We start from the raw sequence: 14,756 nt of genomic DNA, 5'->3' as shown, positions 1-14,756 counted from the left end.
CTGAATAATTAAGTTGTGTTACATACAGTCCCCTCCTCTGCATCTCTGACTCTTCACTGTATTCTGGCCCGCTCTGTCTGTGGGGAAGCCCCCCCCCCTCCCAAATCACTACCATTCGTGTCCTTCCCTTGTACTGCCCACTCCGTCAAATCTCTTACTCCACACGACACATCTAACAATTCCTCTCTTTCGCCTACCACCCTTCCTTCAACAGAGTAGTGGAGGACGGGAAACCTTTTAAAAAAGATTTTAACCCAATTAGTTGGTCTCGCATGATTTCATAAACATCAGGGAGAGAGTCATGTAACAAATTTTCTCAGGAGGTACTTATTTGGCAATGGGGTCTCAAAAATTCTTTCTACAGCTGCATTATGTGAAAGATGAAAAAATAACAAAACATAATTCTTAGCCATTTGTACTTTTGTAAATCAGCTTGTTTGGTTTACAATATGATTGAACACTGTCATTAATTTCAACATCCCAGAAATCCTTGTGCTGTTAGAAATTGATTACACAAAATGTTATTGTTGGTACTGAAATATGAGTTTTTAAGCACTCAAACACATCAATAAATATATGCCATGGCTTTGTGTCTTTATAATCTTTCTATTTTGGAGAAATGATAAATCATACAGAGTGTGGTAATTTACTGAAGGCACAATTTCTCCTTTAATACTTTAATGAAATATAGTGCAATATAACAAAAAGGTCACTGCTTGAAAATATTAGCAATCATCTGAACAATGGAGCTTTTTATGAAGTGGTAGTGCTCGAGACTTCTTGTTATGTCGTGCAACTAGCTTATTAGGCTAATGATGATAATATACGTCAGTATCTGCTTCGTTTGACTATAGTTGGTGACCTACAAAGAAGTAGCCCAGGCTCGTGGCAAAATGTGAAATAGTTTTGAACCTAAAGTATTTAAGTGGAAAGAAGAATGTAATTTTAGCATTCGTTTTTGCAATTTTTAGCATAAAGACATAAAATTACTAACATTCACTAACCACCTAAAAGAAAAAGAAAGGCTTGCAACATAGCTAGATATGTGTAATGCTACAGTTACAGGTGGTTGGAGCCCTTTATGCAATGAATTTATAATCTTGGGTGACAAGGTTTGCAAATACTTGCAGTTAGCTGTTGTCTTCTAAGTATGTTTGGTGCCTCAAGACAATGATAAAATGGCAATAAGGTCAAGTTGGCAGTTACAAGAAAGTATCTGTTTATCACAAATTTGTTGCTGTCTGTATACTCAGAAATCAACATTAAACAGAAAGTCACATTTACTACTTCTTCAGAGTCCAGCCTGAACCTCATAGATTTGAAAAAGATATTCAGAAATCTCTCCACATATAGTGACATAGTTGCTAGTGGACAAACTTTTAACAGAAAAATAACACAGGAGCTTGGCAACCTGTGGACTGGGCTAACCACAGTCTATTAATGCACTTAACATTCATCAGCATAGACTGACCAACTGATTGCAGCATGTTGACAATCTGTATATGTTTATACATTAGTAGTCAATTATATGCCAACCTTTGCCATTCTGTCAGTCTTAGTCTGACTGTGATTGTGTGGAGACAGGTTGTCTCTCACCAGGCAACCTGTGCAATTGCATTTTGATTAAAATTTGGCTGCCGCAACTACTTGCAGTTGGTCACTGAATGTGAAAAATTGTAATCACTAGGTAACCATCAGTTTTGCTTATTGCAAAGACACTGCCATCCTACTTTTATATTAGTGTCAAAAAATGTCTTCAAGTACCTCTAAAATGTCTCTGAATTATGGAGTTGTGTGACCCCGCCCCCCAAAAATGATGTAAGCTAGATCACAAATTGGCTGTTGATGTTGGACCTGGACTAGCACTGAGATTAGAAGCCGAACATCAGGTACACTTGTTGACTAACTAAAGCCTAAGATTGCTAGCCGCATTGATGATCTGGACTTTCTATGCCTAGCTGTGGCTTGTAATTTTGATGTGACAGTCATTGCTTCGGGAATAGATTACGTAAGTCTTAATTAATTCACCTATTCTCTCTCTCCGTTTTTATCCTAGGCCTACTCGTCTTTCAACATGGGTCCCACCCCTCGGCCTATGATGCCCATGGGCAACTCCTTGTTCTGGCATGACTATGATGACAGTTGTCTGCACGAGTGCCTGGATGGAAAGGACTGCAAGAGCTTCTTCTGCTGCTATGAGGAGTGTAAAGAAGGCGGCTGGAGGAAAGGACGAATCCACGTCAACATCCGTGAGCTGGATGCCTACTCCCGGGTTTTCTTCCCCACCTCGTTCTTGCTCTTTAACATTGTGTACTGGGTCAGCTACCTCTACCTCTAGTCTGTCTCAAGCCGTGATGTGTGGGCACTGCTGAAACAGCCCGCGGCACTTTGCACCACGGCTTGTGATTTGAGGTCAGTGCTAAACGTAGGGGAAGAAATGAGGTGGATCTGCTGTGTGGGACTTGTGAGGGACATGCTGCCTCTGGAGTGATATGACGTATTCAAAAATACATGTGTGCTCGGGTGCACAGTGTAAAGGCCATGATACTTTGAGCAGTGCCACTCCACCGTGAATAAATCGCTCAGCAGTAGAATAACAAGCCGCCAGCATTAACTTGAATGGATGAGTCCCACTTATGACTCTCTCAGAAACCAAACAACAGACAGCTGTGACTTCAGAGACATTTGGGAACAGGGGTTGCAGAGCTGACTCTTGGTCGTGGAGATGGCGAAGCACCCATAGTGCCTTCTTTAGAAAGGGTGCGGCACCGAGAGAAGCAGCTTCAGAGTTCCCTTCATTATCTTTATTACCTCATCCATCACACCGCCGCATGCTGAGCTGTTTAGTCTTTGATGAAACAAACCCAGAACACAGTTCTCACCACTGGAGATGTTTAAAAACCAACGCTCACCATTCATTTCGTAGCACATTAGTTTTAGTTGTACCCTAGAATTAGTTCCCTTTTTGAGCATAGTTGTTTTCTTGTTCTTCTTCTTATTGGAATTAGTTGTTCTTTCACAGCAGGTCACATCAGCTGTTACTTGTTAAATATGGGTTCAAGCCAGGGGCAGTGGTTGTATGGTAAAATCTTATTTATTGAGTCAGTGACTGTTTTGTTGAACATGACTATTTTGTTTGAACATGCCGTTTACAGTACATGCCAAGAAGATTTGGGAGTTTTTAATGAATGCTGGGCTATATTCGCACACAACAACTATATAAAAACTGCATAATGTCTGCAGACTGATCTAAAACTACCTGGGCATATTTTGTATGTTGCAGTAAACAGATTGGGGTTGGAGTACTGCTGCTTTTTTCCAAGAACACATCAGTTTAAAACAAAGGGTTTTGTTTCTTACTTAAATAGACTTTGAGATTTTTAATATAATTTATGCATTACTTATGCTTAAAGGAAAAATTGGATATTTCCAAAATTGTACTTTATATTCTCAAATAATGGTCTTTATTTAGCTCTTTATTTAGTTTACTGGTAGAAGACTTCATTTGGGGCTTGTGGGTTTATTTTAGAGAGAGGTTTTAATTCCAAATTTATCGTTATTCTAGTAAAAGCAAAATGAATTTAATGCATTTACCTTTTGTCTATATAGGTTCTATGTATATAATTTATAACTGAAATAGAGTAACAAAATATTAACTGGCCTTTTTCCCTGAATGACATTATCCCTCCTTATTTTTATTATCCAACAATTTACTTGTGCTTCTTTCAGGAACACTTACTTTAGAGAATGAATAGCATGGCTTTCTTTGCCAAGAGTTCATTGAGGAGATTAATTAATGCCTGAATGTGAAATTAGCAGCCAGTAGCTAGCAAGCCTGATACAAACATTGAAACTTGGGAGAAGCATCCAGATCTGCCTAAAGGGATATCTGCCAGGACCTGTAAAACTTACAGTTTTTGGACTTGTAAATTCTTTGGCAACTAAAGACATAAGTTAGCACTTTTACTCTTTAGGTTAAACAGTAACTAGTTAGCAAGTTTTACGTAGAGCTATTAAACAAACTTTAGTCTTTTTGTTTTTTTCTGATTTGACAGTTGTTAAATACAGTTTAACATTTGGCATACCGAAATGAGAATATACACTGTATATAAAAGCTAGCCAAGGGCCACTATGATTGGTTCAAGTTCAATGTTGAACACAGTCCCCCCCCCGTCCCTCCCCCGAAAAATTATAAGCTACAAATGATATAGGCCTGAGTAAAGACAAATTGTTGTGCCACCATGAAAATAGTTAAACATTTTCAATTTGGCCACAAGCCCCTTAAACCCTGAAGAAATGCATATATGCTGCACCTGGCCCATTCAGTTTCAGAAGTATAGCTTGAGTGTATTAAATTGAAGCCCTGATGAAAGCTTCAGTTTTGCTTACTTTTTATTTTCAGTCAAAAATTGAAAGGAATCTCTGATGTCCTGCCAGGCCCTTAAGGCACATCGTCCTGTGCCCAGGTGGAAATGATCCCAGGTACTGTAAAATAGGTTTTACATATTGTGATATCACATACACAAATGCACACACACACAAAAACACACACACAGATGCTACATTGGACAGTGTTGAAAAATGGATGATACAAGATTCTTTTTCATGACTCTAAATGGAGTCCCACATCACCTCCTCAAACAAAATTGATGCCATATGTGGAGGCGTGCAGACACACACGTTGGACTGGGCCAGTGGCATTTCAGACATGCTTTTGTTTACTGTAAGGTGTTTTTTGCAGTTGTTTGGCTTTGTAGAACAATCAGCCCTTTTCCTCTCTCCTTCCCAACACACACACTTTTTCCCTGGTATTTGTATGTTCAGAGAAAAGCTTTTATGTAAGTTGTATCTAATTAATGTTTCTATTTTCATACAGGTATATATGGAATGTATGTTAGGCCAGTAGCAAGGCCAGAGTCAATCTGGTTTCAGTTCAGTCAGTTCGAGCAGCTTAGATGAGTTTATATTTAAGGATCCCACATATTTTATTTATGAGGCCTCCAAGAGCCATTTGTGTCCTGTCCAGAGGTTTTTAAGTAAAAATCAAATAGCCTCAAGGTTGCTGGACAAAACAACAGAACAACCAATTAGCTGTGGGCCACATCTTATTCTGCTTATTTAACTTCTTTAATGTTCACCAGGTCATTGGCAAACCATCGAGGCTTTGGAATTTTGATTTTAGCCCATGAAAAAAAATGTATGGACATTTTCAAAAACTAGGAAATGTTATATTTCAAATGACGTCTCATATATAGAGGCATTACACTTTTCCTTATAAAAGATTTATCATTTGGATTTTCAAACAGTTCAACTTTCTACAAAAAGGAACTGTAACCCTAACCCTAGAAGGAACGCCAATGACCTTGCAATAGTTAAACCCTTAACCTCTACCATCTCATGGGATAATTTCCATAGAATTTTTTCCTATTGGAGCTACCATTTACCATCAAATGGTCTAGGGTTAGGGTTATAGTTACATTTTCCTGTAGCAGCACACTAAATAGGTACATTTTTCAGAACTAGAGCATACAAGGGGGTGGACATTATCCCTACCCCTAAGGCTCACAGGTAACCAGGTGAGTATTAAGTGGTTAATACATTAGCTCAAAAGAAATGGTGACACACCATTAGTAGTTGATGGATCTATGTAGTCTAAGGAGCTTGGAAAGAAAAGCGTCTGGACTTCTTTAAGTAGCTTGAAGTCATTTCACCTCTCATCTGAGAAGCTTTTTCAGTTCTAAAGTCAAATGGTGGTGGAAAATCCCAGATTTAAGCCCAGTGGGGGTGTCCCCCCAAGAGGCACATGGACCCTCTTGGGGGGACACTCCCACTGGGCTTAAATCTGGGATTTTCCACCATTTAACCTTTGACTACGGTTAAATGGTGGCCTTTGACTACGATGACCTGCATGACTGAGAACCTTCACAGACATCAATCAATGTAACTAACTGTGTAAGAACTGACTGAATTGACCAGAGCTTGGGCAACACCGCAGTAAACTCTCCTCACCTCTGATATTTCTACTACACTTTATAAGTGTCTTAGTCCATGTAGATACTTCAATAAAATCAAATATCACTATTTTCTACGTCTTAACAAAAACCACCTGTGTGTTTCAGTTGACTGGGACCTGTGTTTATAAAGCCTCTTTGCAATCAGAGTACTAACCCAGGATCAGCACTGGCGAGCATAATGAAGTCGCTCATGAGCCTCTCCCAGAGACCTCATCAACCCCATTAAAATTTCCCAGCTCGTGTGAAAAGTGAAGAGTCATTGGCACAGAAAAGGTGTCAAAGAAATCACTTCCCTTTTTGCCCTGCTCACCAAGTTTGTTGTGATTGTCAGTGAGATCTCTGAGGAGTCGGGCGGGGCTGTAGGATTTTTTAAAAAGCCACTCTGCTCTTGGATCAGCACTCCAAGGGGAAATATTTTATGAAAACTGACTCTGGAGTGAAATAGATATCTTTTTTCTAGTGCGTGGTACATTGCTTATATTAATAAATAACGTTTTGGTCAAGTGCTACTGTGATGTCTTTTTGTGTGAAAGTTTTTAAGAGTGTTGCTTAGTGGTTAGTCGGGAAAAAAAGTTGTGTGTTACAGCAAGCCTCTGGTAAATTGCTGGAAGGTGTCAAGCAAAACAGTTGAGAGGGTTTGGAACTGTAAAAAGACAACAACTGCAATTTTTCCTAGGTGAATTTCCATCACTGGGGGTTTACTTTTGTACGCAAAAGGGGATCTACTCTATATGCTTCCTACTATCCTTTCACTGGACTTCAATGCCATGTCACTTTGCTCCCAGTTCCCAAAGATCTGAAGAAGATGGATTATTGATACCATTATCAAATGTTTGACCATGTGTCAAAGCCAATTCAGAGACTGTAGATGACCATAGTGCCACAATACACTAAGATTGAGGTCATAAAAGCTACAGATGCACAACTCTTTTGACCCGAATTTGCCAAAAATTGTCAGTTCAAATTTGCTTTATTTGTAGAGCTCCAAATAAGCCTCACCCCGTGATCACAACCTCGGTGACTTTGACCGAGGCATGCCTGCTAGTGTCAGACAGGCTGGTCTGAGTGATTTCAACACTCCTGACCTTCCTAGAGTGTCATATACAACCTCTAGAGTTTATGCAGAAAGGTGCAAAAAATCTGCTGGTGATAACAATTTGCAAATGGAAACAACTTGTCGATGAAAAGGTTAGGAGGAGAATGTGCAGCCGCTTCAAGCTAACTGGAAAGTTACTGTAAAATAGTGTTATAATAGTATTTTAATAGCAATATTGAAAGAAAGTACTTTAGGGACAATATGTGAGGCTTGCAAAGTTGGCGTTGGAGGAAGAGGTTTGTCAACCAGAAGACATGACTGTGTCTCACTAACACCTTGTTTAACTCTTTAACAACTCTTTAATTGGTGTCACCAGCACTGGCTCTTTACTTTCAGTTTCAATCACTGGCTGAGTTTAGGCTCCAAAAACACTTTGGTTTAGGAAAAGACTGTGCTCTAGGTTAAAATGCACCCATTCACGACACTAACCTTCAACATGTAACATGACACTCACTAAGGGCATTTCAAGTAGTCCTTTAAAAGCTCTCATATTGAGGCTTAGGTCATACTATTGTCATGACCTGGCACATCATGCCACCCACGCCAAAAGACACCTGTGAAATGCCAGCAGTTTTGGCAAAAAGGATGAATCATTTGCCCTGCGGACTGACAACCAAGTCTTTATGGCTCCTCCAACCCTAAGGGGGAAAGACCATGTTAGGTTCCAGTCCTGTCAGTCTAGAACATTAAGGTTGAGGCTGCAGTGGACACAAGTCTACCAAAACCGTTGAAGAGAGCAGCAAATCATTAGACTCGTTGTTTTCTGAGGCTGCAGTCTGTAGGCTCAATCAAGACAAAGGACCTGATTTAATTACATGTTGTGCATGCACACGGTGACAAGTAAGAGCTAAGAACTCAGAGAGTTTGTGACTGATCCTGCTGCATATGTATTTCTAAGACTTCCTTTCTAAAGGGGTAAAATATAGCAATCAGACTTAACATTATGACCACTGACAGTGACAATGAATACAACTGATTATCTCTTCACCATCACACCTGTTATTGGGTGGGATAGGGAGCAAGTGAACATTTTGTCCTCAGAGTTGATGTGTTAAAAGCAGGAAACAATACGAAGAATTCTTAATAATAAATCCTTTGAGTCCTCTGGTGAAGAAATTTCTTATCCACAAATATGGTTAAAGAGAAGATTCACCTAAGGTTTCATTTGATTAAGCTCTTGGTGGTATTATCTTTAACCTTGAAATGACTACTAAGTTCCAAATTTACAGAAAATGTATTTGGCTAGTGCACATTTATTGGTTTTATAGACTTTTAATCCAATGTTCTGATTGGTAAATTCACAAATTAGGACGTCTCTGTACAAAGAATGATTTAAAACTGTCTTGAGGCAGTCTGCTTGCCTAATAACAATGATACCACTGATATCCAGTGACAGATGCATGAGCATGTCACTGCTTTACCCTGAGTTTGGTGACCTAGTTTGAAGCAAGCGGCATGAACAGAGTACAAGCGAGAGACAGATAAATAAGTGGAGTCAAAGGGTGGCTGTTCCAGCATAGCTCCACCACCGCAAAAACTGGAAGAAGCTCCTGCCACCTACGCGGTGCAAAAGGCAGGATGGCATGCTTGCGCTGCAGTGAATGCGGAGAAAGAAAACCCCAGTACAGTGTAAAACTGAGCTGTCAGAGTACGTGTGTGTGAATTTAACTCGTGAATTTGTTCATGCCTGTGAAATGACAGCTTTGCTTGAAAGAGGAGCTGACACGCCTTGTAAGAAAACCTACTGTAGGGAATATGCGCATGTTCGCATACTGTACTTTCATAAGGTAAAATGTTCGTGCGTGACCACATGGCTGCCTAAGTGAGGAGGGAGTCCTTTTAGTAGTTCAGTGTGTGTGCATTAATAGCACTACTGTGTTTGTGTATTTGTGTGTGTGTGTCTGTGATATGATATGAGAGTGTGTTCGTCACAGGAAAATAAACCAGCGTTTGTGGCGCACAGATGTAGGATTTGTGGCTGTTGGTGTTTTTCCTACATCATCATAATTATGTTTGTCAACATTGCGTCTGACCAATCACATTGTTGTGATGTTTAGCTTTGTAATGTGTAAAGAAAAAGAAAAAAGAAATGCTTTTATTTGTATAAAATTCTTTTCTGGAACAAATGGTAAACATTAAAAACATTTTCTTTATTAGTTTGTATAATATAATATATTATCTATAGATAATAGATAGATTTCCTACTAGATCCTACAAATTTAGGTTACTCATGTTGGTTTGCTAATAACACTAGCTAACTCAAATGGCTAATGCTAACTGAATGCTCAATGTGACTGGTCAGGTTATGCTAAAGGAACAACACCAAAACACGGATAAAAAACTGGGTCTGCCACAGAAACAGAAAGTGCCATAAAGAGGAGGTAGGTAAACTTAACCAAATCTTGAAGATAACCAGAGGAACCTATTGTAAACACAATGCAGGACTCGGAAACAGAAGGAACATTTGGCACTGCTAACGCTAGCTAAACACGTTTACCAAAGTTCGGTGCAATTATTTCAGCATTGTTTAAAAAATAAAAGGAAAAGGGTTTTAAAAAGGGTTTTAAAATATTAAGCATTTTTTCAGAATATGAATCCTGTGTAACAAGGGATGGACATGATCCCAGTACATCCATCTGATAGCAGTACAAATCACCAAACACACTGAGTGCAAGTTACCATTTTTGTCACAGAAACGTAACGACATACCCCTACCTCTTAATTAAGAAATCTTTCAGTAGGCACAAGCGTGACTCCACATGGAGTTGTGTGGGAGGGTGTAGCAGCCAGACTGGATGTGGGTCAGAGATTAGGAGTGAAGAGGCAGACTAAGGAAAGGAGTTGTTCTTTTCTTCTACCACCGTCATGTCGCATTGTGCTTCTAATATATGAACAACTGTTAAGAGAAGAAACTAACATTGCCGACATTGTAAAACTCAGTAAGTAAGCACTGTTGCTGCTATCAATGCACTTAGTTATCCTAACAGCAAAATTAACCCAGTAGCTGACATGTAACTAAAGCTCAAAAGCCAGAGAAACGGATAATAAGCCACAGGTGAACTCAATCAAGGTGGGAAAATAGGGGGGGCAAAAAACAAATCCACATGAGGAACCAACCTCATGTGACAGGAAGTAATCTGAGGAGTAAGGATTGTACAGCAAGTAGGTAAGGACAAAGGAAAATAACACTATACAAACTATTTGGTTATTAATACAATACTGTCAACTTATTGGCTCTTTGTGTGTTATTATTAATCAGTTAAGTCACAGAGACAGTGTCAACGTGTCTGTGGAGCTACATTTAAAAAAATAAGTGTTTTAAGTTACAGTTTTTATAGCAAGCTCAGTGCCATTTCATCTAAGCACATATGACATCACTCAGTTGGGTTATTTCTTTGTCCTACATTGGTTTATGTTAGCTAACTAGTGAAAGTCAACAGAAAACAAGGAAATTAAAACATTAAAAAAAAAAGTTTTCACAAAAATCGACTGGCTGCTGCGATGGATTTTGTGTTGAAAAAACACCAAGGAAAGCTTGTCCAATTTCACTCCTTCCACTAAGTGGCGGATCATTGTTTGTTGGCTACACTGAACACAGCAGTTAGCCATAATGTTAGGGTTTGTCGAGCATTTTATAAATGACTTTATTGTTCCGAAATCAGTTTCACCCCGTTCTTTTTATTCCTCAGGCATCCAAAGACGGCACCGGACCCAGTAGTCATTTCACAAAACCTTTATTCATCTTTATTTAAGCATGCATCTTCTAGAAGGGTAGACGTGCAAGGCCGGTGTCCCTCTGCAGATCTTCCACTTCTTTGTTTGTTACAGTCAGCTTTATAGAAGTGACCCCATCATAAAACCCCCATGGTGTGCTGCAAACTCTGTGTTTGTGTGTGTATATGCACGAGCACGTGAGTGACTGTATGCGCGTACCTGTGTGTATGTGTGAGTGCACGTGAGTGAGTGTGTGTGGAGGAGAGGGTGTTCGAAAACAACAAGTTAAGGTATGATGTCGTCCCCCTCTGTGTTTGATTTTTCCCCTAGTCTTGTATGCAGACCATCCCACCCACCTGCTCATAGTGCTCTGCGAGGAGAGGGCTGAGCGCTGCAATCAGCTGGCAGAGCAGATGTCCACAAGGACCAATCAGAACTATTTTATGCTACATTAAAGTGTAATTCAACCCCCAGTCTTTATTTTCCTGAGCACACCCAACCAGTTTGCATGACAACAGGTTGAATGCGCATCACACCTTTCTTACCATTGCTCAAATGAGAATGCTAATAACCCTCAGCATCTCTGCAGAGGGGGAAAATTGCTACCTTTCTTTTTTTGTTGTTGTTGTTGTCATTTCTAGCATGAAGAATAATGTGGTGAAGCTAAAATATTTCCATAATTTGCTAAAAGAATTTCTAAAACAAGTGCTGTAGATGTTTTTATTTTGTTTCTTGGTTTATCACACACATCAATCTTTTTTTAAAAGCCCTTTTCAAACAAGTAAAACCCAAAACAAAGTACTCTGAATTGAAAGAGCTGGAGAACAAAGAAAAATAGATTTTAGCCTCTTTAAGTCTTTAAAAAGTCAGTAAAGACAGACTGTGCAGTGGGAGCATTGCACATGTCCCTATGGCAGAGCATCTGATAACTGGTGGTAAGATTGGAAGGAAAGCGACTGGAAGTCTTCAAGTTTCATGAGGACATTTCCCCTCTCATCCAAGAGGCTTCCTCAGTTCTAAAACCAAGTTGTAGATATTTAAACCCTAGAGGGGGTTGTCCTTTAAGAGAGTCTTTGACCCACAACTAATCATGTGCCTCTTGGCATGAGCCAAAGTTTGAAAAAAGGCATGAGCCATTATCAGCAGAAGTTTTGGTTAAAACCATGGGACCTTGCCTCATCCTATCATGTGACCTATTGGGGTCACCCGACACAAGATACGATAACCCCTGGTAAGGGATCATAGTTGGCTGTCATAAGCCACGCCCTCTGTTCAACGATAGTCGGAAGTGAAGGATGCATTTGGAGCAGCCTTTGAATTGGGACAGCCTTCGTCGCCTGGCTATGACGTAATCAGCCTTCAAATGCGGCCTCCGAAGGATGCGGCTTAGGAATTGGGACACAGCCTATGTCCACTGTGACCGATCATCGTTGAACAGAGGGCGTGGCTTATGATGTCTTGATGTCTAGATGGCTTCCTTTACTCCTCTTTTCTTCTGCCTTTTTTCACAGACTACCATAACCAGGATAACGACACAGACACATTTAGCAAATTATTAACAATGAAATTGAATAACTACAATGGACATTTGATCTGTGCCATAAGATCACGACAAAATCTGAGAAATCACCTTGCTTTAAGAACTGGGAATATTATTTAACTCTGAATGTAGGAAACTGCACTATCAGCAGTCAGTTTTCACAGGCTAACAAGCACTGAGCCGACTGCGCACTGTCTCATAAAGACAAGCCACACCACATGACTCCTTAAACCATGACTTGAAAATAAAGAGGAGCTTTTAGTATTATTCAGCTCTGAGTGATGTTTTCAGATCTTTCCCTCAGGCAGTATGAACCACTAACAACATCAACTGTGTGCACAGGGCAGCCCGGATGTTGCCTGAGAGGTAAAGCTCAGGGCAGTGCAGTCTGCAAATAATTTAAACCAATTACACTTTTGATCTCTCCTCATCACACACACACAGAATCATTGCCTAGGTCCCACTTTTACTACAGTTTTCACATGCCGTGAGGTGGTTCACGGAGGGAGCGATCAACGATCCTGAGGGTAGTGCGCCGAGTCAAACCCACCCCCTCCCGCTAACCCTTCTACAACATCATATTAAACAGATACAGAGCATGTTTTTCAGGTATCCCATTTTACGATGGCACTGGTATGCTACCGGTATGTAGAGTAGATGGCTATAATAACTTGGGATCATAGCAATGACTCTATCTTGAGCAGATCTGAGCAGGGCTGACAGATATATGAATAAATACTCCGTGTGTGTGTGTGTGTGTGTGTGTGTGTGTGTGTGTGTGTGTGTGTATAGCCTTCACACATATTGCTCTTATGGTCCATGAAAAGGGAGTATCTGCAAGTGACTTGTCAGCCTGGACTGCCTGGTCAATTTCTACCAATATAACAATGTCATATTAAATGAAGATTAATCATTTTGTTGCTGGTGAAAAACATCAGTTGCTGGAAGCACACACTTGTGGGAATTCTTGGATGCGTCTTGTAGCATTTCCAGTGCCTGTTTCAGGCAACGTGACGCAGGCACTAATAACAGATGGACTGACAGTGCCACATCTCGAAAACAGCGTTTACTATTAAAGCCACAAAAAATGGCTGGTTTGGTAAGCTGAAAGGTTTGATAAACTGATTGTTTATCAAATGCTGGCCAATAAATATGATTATTATGATTGTCTTGCAAACCCAACAGCTGTCGTAAAAGAAAACATACGGAAATTCAAGATAAGAGACCTGTTGAGTCAAACATACAAAAGTCAATCAGGGACTATTGTTTTTGTCACATAGTCTCAACCTGTCTTCACTGTGAATGGGTTTAGCTACACTGCAAACTATAAACACAGCTTTAGGCTAAATGGTTACCTTGTGGCTACAAAAATGGGTCTATAACATTATGGTTTGCTGCATGTCTCTGATTCAGCTGTGCAAGGCACATATAAAGTTTCTTTTGGCTGCTCCCTTATTCACAGGGGGTTGCCACATCAGATGGTGGACATTATTACAAAAGATGTCCTTCCTGACGCAACCTTTCCAGCGATTTGTGTCTCCTTTCAACCAGGGATCTTTCTATTAGAACCACTATAGCTCCAATAATCATATTTCAGACAGGATGCTGAGACATAATCACTCTCATAAAGCCGAGGTGGCGAAAGGCATACAGCAAATACACAGTAAAATTTGCATTCAATTAAAGGCGTGCTTCTAGTTTAAGATCCCTCTGATCTTGAACCAAAAACTGCAACTGTACCCAACTGTACTCAAACACACAAAGATTATGTTATTTCAAGTTGTTGCCCATAAAACAATAAATGTGTCCCTGACCTTGAGCAGAATTTGGGTGAAGGTGATTGTTGTGTGTAAATTTCACTAAAATCTGGCCAATACTCTGGGAGGAACAGCGATTTTTCTGAATTATAAATGGATGGACGGCACTACGAATGGGATCATGGCTGATTGATGCATGTGGGGAGCGGAGGCTGGCTGTGCGGTGTGATCCATTAGACGAGCTACTGTAGCTCAAATTGCAGAAGACTGGCAAGTTTATCAAGTCTGACTAAAATTTTATGCAATCCAAACTAAATTCTTTTAGTTCACCTTCTATAAACTTGAAAGTTCATTACTTGTGTCTTTACTTCCTTTTTTTCTATTTTTCTGTCACAGGTATTTCTGGATATCTGCTGAACAGCCTCATGTTTATCTTTCAAGACTGTAAAGGTTTTTTAAGATAACTTAAACTATTACTTAACCACATCTGCTAGCAGACTGCCTGTGACCTGTCTTCACTCTTTTATCCTTTACCTTGTTAGACATTACCTTTCTTAGAGTTCAAAAGAATTTGCAGAGCAACACTGAACCAATAAGTGCTCTTCATCACGACACGGACAGACAGCTCCAATTTT

At 39.9% G+C, this 14,756-nt stretch overlaps 1 protein-coding gene across 3 annotated transcripts in view; it reads left to right on the top strand.

Annotated features, from left to right (window-relative positions):
- The window catches only part of LOC146492035 (gamma-aminobutyric acid receptor subunit gamma-3-like), a 174,225-nt gene extending 161,295 nt beyond the window's left edge, over positions 1–12,930 (top strand). For 2 of the 3 annotated variants that reach the window (XM_085152663.1, XM_085152665.1), the window contains one exon: positions 2,057–12,930. In XM_085152663.1, coding sequence (XP_085008789.1) covers positions 2,057–2,338 — 282 coding nt within the window. In that variant the 3' untranslated portion in view covers positions 2,339–12,930. The remainder of the gene's footprint in view (positions 1–2,056) is intronic. The other variant, XM_085152664.1, reaches the window with a different exon arrangement.
- The last annotated feature ends 1,826 nt before the right edge of the window (positions 12,931–14,756 follow it).

Source organism: Neolamprologus multifasciatus, chromosome 23 (assembly GCF_963576455.1).
Source record: "Neolamprologus multifasciatus chromosome 23, fNeoMul1.2, whole genome shotgun sequence".
NCBI classification, from domain to species: Eukaryota; Metazoa; Chordata; class Actinopteri; order Cichliformes; family Cichlidae; genus Neolamprologus; species Neolamprologus multifasciatus.
This window is presented reverse-complemented; position numbering and strand designations above follow the sequence as displayed.